Source organism: Capra hircus, chromosome 13 (assembly GCF_001704415.2).
Source record: "Capra hircus breed San Clemente chromosome 13, ASM170441v1, whole genome shotgun sequence".
NCBI lineage: Eukaryota > Metazoa > Chordata > Mammalia > Artiodactyla > Bovidae > Capra > Capra hircus.
In genome coordinates, this window is record NC_030820.1 from 36,466,473 (window position 1) to 36,477,625 (window position 11,153).

Below are 11,153 nucleotides of genomic sequence, written 5' to 3' on the forward strand. Positions count from 1 at the left end.
TTTCTTAGCTGATTGATTGGCTGCTTGTTTTCCTTGTTCCACTTCCGTGCTCCCTTTTTGGTGTCCTTTACAATGGGAGACTGAAACCTCAGCGGGCAGGTGGATGCCTCCAAAAGCCTAAGGATTTGATCACCATACTTGATTGGGGACCCTCGGGTGGTCAAGTGGCCCCTTTCTTTCCAAATAGCAGCATGTGCATGTAGCACCAGAAAGGCATACTTGGAGTCAGTGTAAATGGCTACTCTTTTCCCTTTTCCCAGCTCTAAAGCTCAAGTCAGGGCTATGAGCTCAGCCAATTGGGCTGAAGTACCTGGTGGCAGAGGCTTAGCCTCTATGGTCTCAAACTTGGAGCTTACTGCGTATCCAGCTCTTCTTTTTCCACCCAAGATGAAGCTACTTCCATCAGTGTACCAGATTTCCTCAGGATTGGTCAGAGGATCTTCTGACAATCCTTCCTGGGGTTTTGGCCAGTGGTCCAAGGTTTCTAGGCAAGAATGAAAGGGGAGAAAGCCCTTGGTGGTAGGCAGGAGGGTGGCAGGGTTAAGAACCTCACAAGGGGATATAGTCAGGCCTGGATTTTCCATCAGCACTACTTGATATCTGAGGATACTTTGATCAGACATCCATAAATGGCCTCTCCAATTCAGGAGTTGTTTCACCTGGTGACTGGTAAAAATAGTTTGCCCCCAAGAGAGAGTTTTAAAGCATCTTCTATCAGGACTGCAGTAGCTGCAAGATTTCGAAGGTAGAGAAAGATCTCTTACCAGTGATGGAGTAGGACACTCAGGGACCACCAGAAACTGGTGGGGAAATATTTGTCCATCCCAGCAACAAAGAAGTGCTCAGGTGAATCTTTTTATAGTTGTTTTTCTTATAGCACCAAAATGGTACAGGTTTGGGAGGAGAAGGCTCTGGAGTAGGAGGTCAGGACAGAGTAGGTAGCCCCTATGTCAACCAAGAAATTCTCGGACCTACCTGCCACATCCTGTTGCATCTTGGCTCCAGCCCCATGATGGTTGTCTGTGACAGGCGGGCTGGCTGGAGCGAGCCACTTCAGTCCTGTTGAACCATCGTGAGGGAAGCCTTGGCACTTGACCTTGAGGCTCTTGGGTCCTGAGGGCAGAGTGCTGCCCAATGTCCCAACTAATGGCATTTGTAGCAAGCAGTTTTAGGAGACGTGTCACAGTTTGGACACTCTTTGGCCCAATGTCCCGCCTGGGATCAGGCATTTGCCTCATACCTTGTCATTTAAGGACTCGAGGTTTGCCATAGGGCTGCCCTGGAGCAGGGCCAGCATCTGGGCATGGCTTGTCTCCTTCCTTTTCTCCTTTTCCTGGGCCTTGGTGTCCTTCTCCTGTTCTCTGTTATTAAAAGTATTGGTGACTGTCTGGACCATCTCATTTAAAGAGTCAACAGGGTCCTGCAGTTGCAGCTGTTGTAGCTTTATCTTGATGTCTGATGCACATTGGAACAGTAATTTGTCCTTTAAAATCACCCTTGTAAGAGTCTAAGTCCAGACTGGTAAACTTTTGGAGGGCCTCTTTTAGACTTTCCAGAAAGGCAATGGGGTTCTCTTTGGACTCCTGAGTTATTGCTGAGACTGGGCACAGTCCCACAATGAATAGGCTTCCTTTTATTTCCATGGGTGGACTTCCTTAGGAGTAAGTATTTTTGAAGCTTATCCTACCCAGTACTGTTGCAACCTGAGAGCCAGGCATCTCTGGGTCAGGGTTCAGATCCCCAGGCAGGTTGAGGAGTGACAGCCTCCTGGAGATGGAATCCTGGGGCAGGTTGAGGCAGGTTGGCCTCTTGAGAATTGAGTCCCTGGGCAGGTTGAGGCATGTTGACCTCCTGGGATGGCTGGACTGAGGTGTGTTGACCTCCTGGGATGGCTGGACTGAGGTGTGTTGACCTCCTGGGATGGCTGGACTGGCGGGTTCCCATGCAGGATGAGGCATGACAACCTACCAGGGCCTGGATCCCTAGGCAGGTCGAGGCAGGTTGACCTCCTGGGACTCCCAGGCTGGAGTTGGGTGTCCCCAAGGTCTTCAGCATGACTAGTGCTGGATAGGATTAAGGGGCTATAATCTTAACGCATTGCTGGTTTGTCCACTGAGGATGGAAATAGATACCATGAGGTAAAGCAATCCAAACCTGTTCCCTGAGACTGGGAAGCTGGTGAAATAGCCATAAGCCTTATTCTCTTAGGGCTTCCCTGGTGGTGCAGAGGTTCAAGGTCTGCCTGCAATGTTGGAGACCTGGGTTCAATCCCTGGGTCAGGAAGATCCCCTGGAGAAGGAAATGGCAACCCACTCCAGTATTCTTGCCTGGAGAATCCCATGGATGGAGGAGCTTGGTGGGCTACACTCTAGTAAGTGGCTTAAGAACATATTGATAAGAGGCAACAAATCAGATGTTCCATAAAAGTGGAGTGGAGATTTGATCCGGGGGTGTATTTGTAACTTTAGGAGAAGGGTGGTAATGGTTTGGGCCCAAAGAGCCTTCAGGGCTAACTCCCAAAGTGGTAAACATTATCCCTGGAAGCCTGCCCAATTGCGCTTGAAGGGATGCCATCAACAGGTGGACTTCTAGGAGGCATTGTGTGTCTGTCTCCGGCCCTAGCAGGTTCACTGAGAGATGCACATGTTGTAGGAGGAAGATGAAGGCCTGAATATCTAGAGGGATTGGATATTACACAGTGTTTCCCCCCCAAAGGCCAGCTATCTTCTGGTTGTCCTTCTGGAAGATTGTAGAGGCAACATTATGGGCCCAGACAGGGCTCAGGAAAAGAGCATGAAATAGGAGCAAAGGGGGCAGGGCACAACTTTTGAAAGAATGACATAACCCAAGGGCATATTATAAACTGATTAAGATGACAGACAAGTCAAATTCAACTAAACCTTGATTCTCAACATGCAAGCTAAATGACACACACAGAGGTGACAGGATAGTTCCAGGGTGCTATCAAAAGACCAAGGAGTGGCTGGTTCCCCAATTGTTGGAATGATCCTCCCACTCATTAGCATATGAAATCACCCAGCTTTCAAAAACTAACCATACCACATTCCCTGGCCACTGCACTCTGTGATGGCTCATGCCCTGTGGAGTGTGCTTCTCTTTAAATCTGAACAAATCTACCTCTTACCTATCACTGTGTCTCTCACTGAATTCTTTTTGCAATGACATCAAGAACCCTAACTTCATTAGGTCCTGAAACCAGGCACTGTGGCAGTCAGTCACGACCGAGTGGCTAAGCGTAGCACAGAGCCACATGGGTTTGAGTCCCAATCTTAGGTAAACGGTTTCAAACACAATTTTTCCCCTTCAGGAAAGATGATGACATGGCACAATACTTAGCAAGCAGTGGCATAGATGGAGAGAGGAGCTGAAGGATGGGAGGAAAAAGCAGTGGGAAAAACATGCTGAGGAATCCCCTTTAAAACCTGCGGGAAAATCTGCTAAATACTTGACCTGTGCTCACAGTTTTCATTGGTCTGATTCTTGGCACAAAGAAGATTAAGGACAGAAGAACCCTCACCCACTTGGGCAACAGCTACTAAGGCACAGGAGATAGTAGAGCCTTCAGGACACACCTGCCAGAGTCCCTCAATGCACCCAGTGCCGCTTGCCTGTTTGCAGGGGGTTCAAGGAAACAGGAAATGAGAGATTGTAAAGGAATTAAGATTTTGCGAGCCATATGTCCTCCCAGCCATAGGGGTGAGGACCTCCTACCTTAACCAGAGGTCTTCCGGAATCTGAGATTGAGCCACGTGAGCTTTCTGCCACATTTGTTTTTGTTGTCCTGGCTTCCAGCATGCTGGGCTTCTTGTCACTTGCGTTGCACTGGGTTTTCTTCGCATTCAGCTTCCACTGTGGGAGCTTTTGAAGAACTGGTTTCTGCTGTGCTTGGCCACCACCTCACAGGGGCCCAGCCGAGGTTGTTTCAGCCAGGTGAAATCCGAGTCACAACACAAGGTATGTCTGGGGTGTGTAATTTCCTTGGTTCTGTCTCTCTGCAGCAAAGATTTGAAACGTTGGGCCAGTGTTAGAGCTTGGTTACAGCTTTGAGTTTTATTCAGCAAGCAAAGGAGAGTACACCCTCAAGGCGTGAGGGCAGGCTGACCCCAAAGGAAAGACCTCAGTCCGTCTTGGCTTCCTCCTTTTATCCATTTGTCTCCTCCCTCTGCGTCTGCTCTATGTAAACTGGGCCAGCCAGGAGGACTGTTTGTTTCACCTGAGATTCTCACTCTGGTCCTCAGATTTACTTTTGTTCCATTTTGGGGGGCGTTTTCCTTTCTTTGCCTTTTAGCCACCACCATTTTGGATTCCCTTTTCCTCTTCTAACTACCTAACATACAATATTTCTAATATAAAATGTACCATTTCAAAAACCATTTTAAAGTAGAGAGATCGGTGGCATTAACTACATTCAGTGTTGTGCAACCATCACACTATCTATGAATATTTTCCATCACTCCGAACAAACTCAGTAACCATTAAGTAATATTTCCCCATTGTCTTCCCCAAGTCTCGGCTAATTTTTAATCTAGTTTCTGTTTCCATGAATTTGCCTATTCTAGAGATTTCATATAAGTGGAATCATTCAGTATTTGTCCTTTTGTGATTGACTAATTTCACTTATCATAATGTTTTATTTTATGTAAATACCACATTGTTTATCTACCTATCTCTTGATGGGCATTTGAAATATTTCTACCTTTTGATGCCCATACTGGCTTCACCAGTGGCTCAGAGGTTAAAGCATCTGCCTGGAATGCGGGAGACATGGGTTCAGTCCCTGGGTTGGGAAGATCCCCTGGAGAAGGAAATGGCAAACCACTCCAGTACTCTTGCCTGGAGAATCCCATGGAGGGAGGAGCCTGGTAGGCTCCTAGTCCATGGGGTCGCAAAGAGTCAGACATGACTGGGCGACTTCACTCACTTCACTTTGATGCCCATAATCACAGAAGCAATAGCAAAAGTTACCCACAAAGAACACAGGGGATGAGGATTAACAATAAGGAAACAATGAACATAGCTGTTGATGCAACAGTCACATTTTGAACAGTGTTTTCTAATATTGCAGAGTACTGACCAAAATATATGAATGCCTGGTTGTATACCATTGGGGAACTTCACACTTCTTGGCCGTGTCTCAGAACTGGTGTAACATCAGTTTCTTATTGAAGAAGAAATATCCGTGGTTTGAATGAAGGCCTGGGAACAAATGATTTCCTGTGATGATGTAATATTAATGTTATACACAAAAAGTGGAAATTCCATTTAAAAGGTGGGTTTATTGCTTAGAAAACTGTCTTATTTATATCTTGATGGGGGGTTTCCATATATTTTATATATTCTTGTAACCAAAACTCTGTAAGGTTTTTATCTACATACTCACTGTTTTCAAAATCTGCCAAATGACATTTTCCCAACTTTTGCCCTGTTTCTTTATCCCAGTAGTCAAGAGTCTCAGTAACGATAACCATAACCCTGGGACCATAACTTGACAAATGTTCTTCTTCTGCATTACAATATGGTGTGATATAGGAGTCATAACTTGCCAAATTTTGGAGGCCTAAGTCCTGGGTGTTCATTGGAAGAACTGATGCTAAAGCTGAAACTCCAATACTTTGGCCACCTCATACGAAGAGTTGACTCATTGGAAAAGACCCTGATGCTGGGAGGGATTGGGGACAGGAGAAGGGACAACAGAGGATGAGATGGCTGGATGGCATCACCAACTCGATGGACATGAGTTTGAGTAAACTCTGAGAGTTTATGATGGACAGGGAGGCCTGGCGTGCTGTGATTCATGGGGTTGCAGAGAGTTAGACATGACTGAGCAACTGAACTGAACTGAAAGCTTCCTGCACTTGGAAACATCCATATATACTACTTATGATGTACAAAATGTATAGGAGCACTACAAAAAACTTGGACTCAGTGCTTGTGAGAAAAGGACTAAAATATTCTCTAAAGAATAGATTCACTGGATTTCATATGTAAAATAGATAGCCAATGGAAATTTGCTGTATGGCTCAGGAATTTCTCACCACAGGCTTTTCCCACCACAATCTCCTCCCTCACATCCCCTCGATCTGTCTCTCTGCAGTCAACAGCAGCCCTCGCCTGGGATTGCTCCACAATCCCTAAACTCCAGCTCCCAGCTGCTGTACCTTCCAGGGGACCTGCGTCCCTGTCCAGGGTTTGTATGGCTGCCACAAGGACTGTCTGATTCTCATTCCATTTAGGCTGCAACAGATCAGCTGTTTCACTCTCAGCCTTAAGTGTCTCTCCTCTGACTCTGGTAATTGTCCCGATATGGGAATCAGACCCCTGCTTCAGTTCCCCCACCAGCCGAGGGCAGGTCCAGTCCTCCTAAGACTCCTGTTTTCTCCCCTAGTTCCTTCATTCTACTGAGTTTTGCCTGGTTCTGTATATTCTTTTCCGCTGGTCAGGTAATCCTGTCCGCTCTCAGCTGGTGTTCTGCACGCACTTCTGTGTCTGAAGGTGCATTCCTGATGTATCTGCACAGAGAGGTGTACTCCACGTCCACCTACTCCTCTGCCATCTTGTTCTCTCCTCTCTCAGGATATTTTAAATAACATTTTTTTAATGGTATTTCCAAGCCAAGGAAATGTGCCTTTGGTTTTAGTCTATTGACTATTCTTAATAGCGTGTTTTCATCATATTGGATTGGGCCAATCAGGAATACTGCAATTGGTCTTTGTTAGTGACTTTTCAAACTAACTTTAAAAAAAAGGTTAAGAATACTGAGAAAAAATTAGACCATAAGCAGCTCCAAATACCATCACAAGAAACAATCTGAAAAAATGTCCTGAAGATGTATGCTTTAGCTGCAGATAGGACACACATCCCTATTATTGTTGAAACTGCACTTTGTAACACAGTGTAGCCTAGCAGATACAATGCCTCAGTGGGTTTTCAGTTTACTGAAGTCTCTGAACTGGAAACAAATGCATAAGAAATGTGAGCAGAAAAGTCAAAAGAAAACCCTATACAAATGACAAGATTAATCATGGCTATGATAGATATCAAGATTGTCATTCCAGAGGGCCATAAAACCCATGAGGCTCATAATCACAGAAGCAATAGCAAAAGTTACCCACAAAGAACACAGGGGATGAGGAATTAACAATAAGGAAACAATGAACATAGCTGTTGATGCAACAGTCACATTTTGAACAGTGTTTCTAATATTGCAGAATACTGATCAAAATATATGAATGCCTGGTTGTATACCATTAGGGGAACTTCACACTTCTTGGCCATGTCTCAGAACTGGTATAACATCAGTTTCTTATTGAAGAAGAAATATCCATGGTTTGAATGAAGGCCTGGGAACAAATGATTTCCTGTGATGATGTAATATTAATGTTATACCCAAAAAATGGAAATTCCATTTAAAAAGTGGGCTTATTGCTTAGAAAACTGTCTTATTTATATCTTGACAGAGGGTTTCCATATATTTTATATATTCTTGTGACCAAAACTCTGTAAGGTTTTTATCTACATACTCACTGTTTTCAAAATCTGCCAAATGACATTTTCCCAACTTTTGCCTTGTTTCTTTATCCCAGTAGTCAAGAGTCTCAGTAATGATAACCATAACTTGACAAATGTTCTTCTTCTACATTACAATATGGTGTGATATAGGAGTCATAACTTGCCAAATTTTGGAGGCCTAAAGCTTCCTATACTTGGAAGCATCCATATATACTACTTATGATGTACAAAATGTATAGGAGCACTACAAAAAAGTTGGACTCAGTGCTTGTGAGAAAAGGATACATTCTCTAAAGAATACATTCACTGGATTCCATATGTAAAATAGATAGCCAACGGGAATTTGCTGTGTGTCTCAGGAAACTCAAATAGGGGCTCTATATCAACCTAGAAGGGTGGGATGTGGAGGGAGATGGGAGAGAGGTTCAAAAAGGAGGGGATATATGTATACCTATGGCTGATTCATGTTGAGGTTTGACAGAAAACAACAAAATTCTGTAAAGCAATTATCCTTCAATAAAAAAATAAATTAAAAAAAGGATAGACTCATTGGATGGATATCAGCTTTATGTTCATCTTGGAGAAAATTACATGGGAGGCAGAAGGACTTTTTTAATCAGGAACATTTTTGGTCAGGAGTTTCCTGCTTCTTCAGCCAGTGTGGACAGACTACTTCTCTTTTATCATCCATGGCCATAAATGCTCCCAAACAGGCGAAGTTATGAAAATAACAAAAGAGCAGGGTTGTTCCTATATAAATGCAAAAGTATTGTACAGACCCGAAAGAGGTCATAATTCCTGTATAGAAGGCCAGCACATTGGTGATGGTGGTGACTGTCATTGATACTGCCACTTTTGAATAGACATCGGACATCTGCTCACTTATGCTATCCATGTCATCAACCCCAACACCTGTTAGAGAAAGAAACACAGTCTCTGTACGTTTTTAACATCCATTAAAAACTAACAAGATCAACTCAAATCGTTTTCCTTGCCTGTCTCTCAAGGTTTCACTGATCTTGCAGTGTGCTTGTGTGAATGAATGACATGTCCTGAGCAAAGCAAGTGATGAGCTCTGGGGTTTTGCAGTGCCTTGAAATGACTGAAGGCAGACCCCCAAATGGGAGCCTTGTTGGGGTTTATATACCGACCTCCCAATGGCAAGAGACACCCAATATCCCTGCAAGGGCAGCGGCCAGAAATGGGCGAAGCGTGTGGACTGAACTTTCTTTTCTCGGTCACCTTTTCCTGGTCTCTGACCATTCCATAATTGCGTGGGGAATTAGAACTACTAACCTAATCTGTTGGATCATAAACTTTCAAGGGACTTGTGATCCATGCTGTTACTCTGTACTTTTACTTAGACCTCAAACTATATGGATGGAAGTGCCTAGCCTTGCTAGGAGCTGAAAGTTACAAGAGCATGTTTGGGAGTGAGGTGGAGCTCTAGTTCCAGGAACGTCTCTCAGGCTAGAGGCCATTCTCTTGGCTGGCTGCCTCAGGGCCCAGGGTCCTAAAAGTAAGTCTTTGTCATGGCTGTGCCTCTGATCTATGTGGGTCGCAGCATTGCTGGTGACCATGAGGTTTTTGCAGACACAGATCGGTAATTGCAGGATCTGGTCAGATTGGAAGTAGGGTGGGTTTCTTCCTTTGGTAGGGCTAGCTCTTAGCAGACTGAAGAAATATCTCCAATGGCTTGTCTCTTAACTCCCTAGATATTCCTTTTGTGAAATCACTGGGAATAAACTGGAAGGATTGGCCCTAGTAGCTTGAGGACAGAAATAACTTTTTCCTCGCTGGCGACCCTCCACGCCCTCTTTTGCTCTTACATATACTGGTGTGGCAACACTCAGAAGAGACATCTTGGGTCTTTTGTTCATCTCTTTATAACTCGACACTTTCACTGTCATCAGGACTCTACTCGGGAATGTGCGCAGGCACATGGAACATTGGTGCTTCCCCTAGTAGTCCTGGCTTGGGAAACATTCCAGGAAAGCTACTCTGCTCCACCCTGGGTGGCATCAGAGGAGGAGTGAAAATCAGACAAAGGCCTTAATGGTGAGGAAATGGACGTCAATATGAGATGCCATCAGGTCTACCCCTGGTGCATCTCCACCCCGCATAAGTGGTAGAACTGGGAGGTATGAGTAAGGCACCTGTGTCAGTAAGGGACAGACTAAGTCTGAGCATGGAAGGAAAGCTTCGGTGGAAAGTCTGCCTACACCCCCAACTAGAGCAGGGAGGGACGCCTCCAGTGGAAAGAAGCCATGGCTGTGGATGCCACATTTTTCTCTTTTACAGATGGGAGCTAGAAGTTCCAGAATCACTTCTTTAAAATATATTCTAAAAAACTGGGACAAGTTTGATCCCCAGAGTTTAAAAAAAGACACGCCTGATCTTTTTCTGTGATACTGAATGACCATGGTATCCTTTGGAAGATGGGGAACACTGGCCAGTTGAATGGTCTCAATTATAATACTGTTTTACAATTAGATCAGTCCTGGAGAAAAGAGAAATGGGTAGAAATGCCATATGTGTTGCTCCTTATCTCTCCACAGGGCATGCCAGACTTATGTCCTAAGGGTGCAGATTTGGGTGCGACACCTTCAGCTGCCTCCTGTTCTCTTACTTTGTCCCTGTATCTGGGGCTCCCAACTAAACAGGCTAAGTCATGGTGCCCTTCCAGAACAGGTTGCCTCAGTCTCAGTAGAAATTCAAACAGTCCCAATTCATAGAAGCCTTTACAGGACTAACTTTATGAGCTTACTTGGAGTGATATAATGTATGTCTTGGGACAGATGCTGACTCCTGACCCGAGAACTCGAGTTTTGGGAGAAGCTACTACTTTTGGAGATGAATGGCTTGAGCAAGAGACAAGGGGAAAGAGGGAACACAAAAGAGCCCTCCTCCCTACTGAGAGGCAAGCAGTTCCCACAACAGAGCCAGACTGGGACTATAGCATGGCTAAAAGGTAGGATCAGAACCATTTTGCCAGGTGTATTCTTAAAGGACTCAGGGGAATGCACACTAAGTCTTTAAACTATGCTAAGTTGGCTGACATAGAACAGGGAGAGAAGAAGAGACTACAAGAGACTCTCTGCTGATCCCAAAAGTACAGAGAAAGGAATGATTTCTTACTCAGTCAGCTCCAGATATCTGTCGTAAGTTACAAAAACAGGCGTTTAGACCAAATCGGTCTTCAAAAAACTGTTACAGCTGGCTCAGATGGTATATTATGGTAAAGAATATGAGGAGGAAAAGAAAAAAAAAAAGACCTGGCAAAAGACTGAAGCCCCCAAAATGGCTGTTAGATCCTTTCTGAAATGGCCTGAGAAGTGCCCAGAGTAACCTAGGTGAAAAGGGGTGGACTTATTATTATGGTGGAAAGGAGAGGCATCTCAAGCAGGATTGCCCTCAGGCATCTAATCTGCACCATGTCTTTCTGGTCTGTAAGACAACCACACCTGAGGAGAGACTGCCCTCTAAGACATAGGACCCAGGGGTTGGACTCTTAAGGCAATTAGGGCTGAAAGTGCTTGGGAGTCCCCACACAAGCTCCCATCCTAATTATACCTGTGAAACCCTGGGTATTAATAACTGTGGGGGCCCAATCAGTCAACTTT

The 11,153-nt window shown here is 44.7% G+C and overlaps 1 protein-coding gene across 1 annotated transcript; it reads right to left on the reverse strand.

The window, feature by feature from the left end:
- Positions 6,649-7,897, reverse strand: PTCHD3 (patched domain containing 3). Its single transcript, XM_018057222.1, is given in 7 exon segments — positions 6,649-6,825; positions 6,827-7,053; positions 7,055-7,218; positions 7,221-7,331; positions 7,334-7,462; positions 7,465-7,637; positions 7,639-7,897. Coding segments are annotated over 7 exon segments (1,041 nt in total). The 5' UTR covers positions 7,818-7,897; the 3' UTR covers positions 6,649-6,767.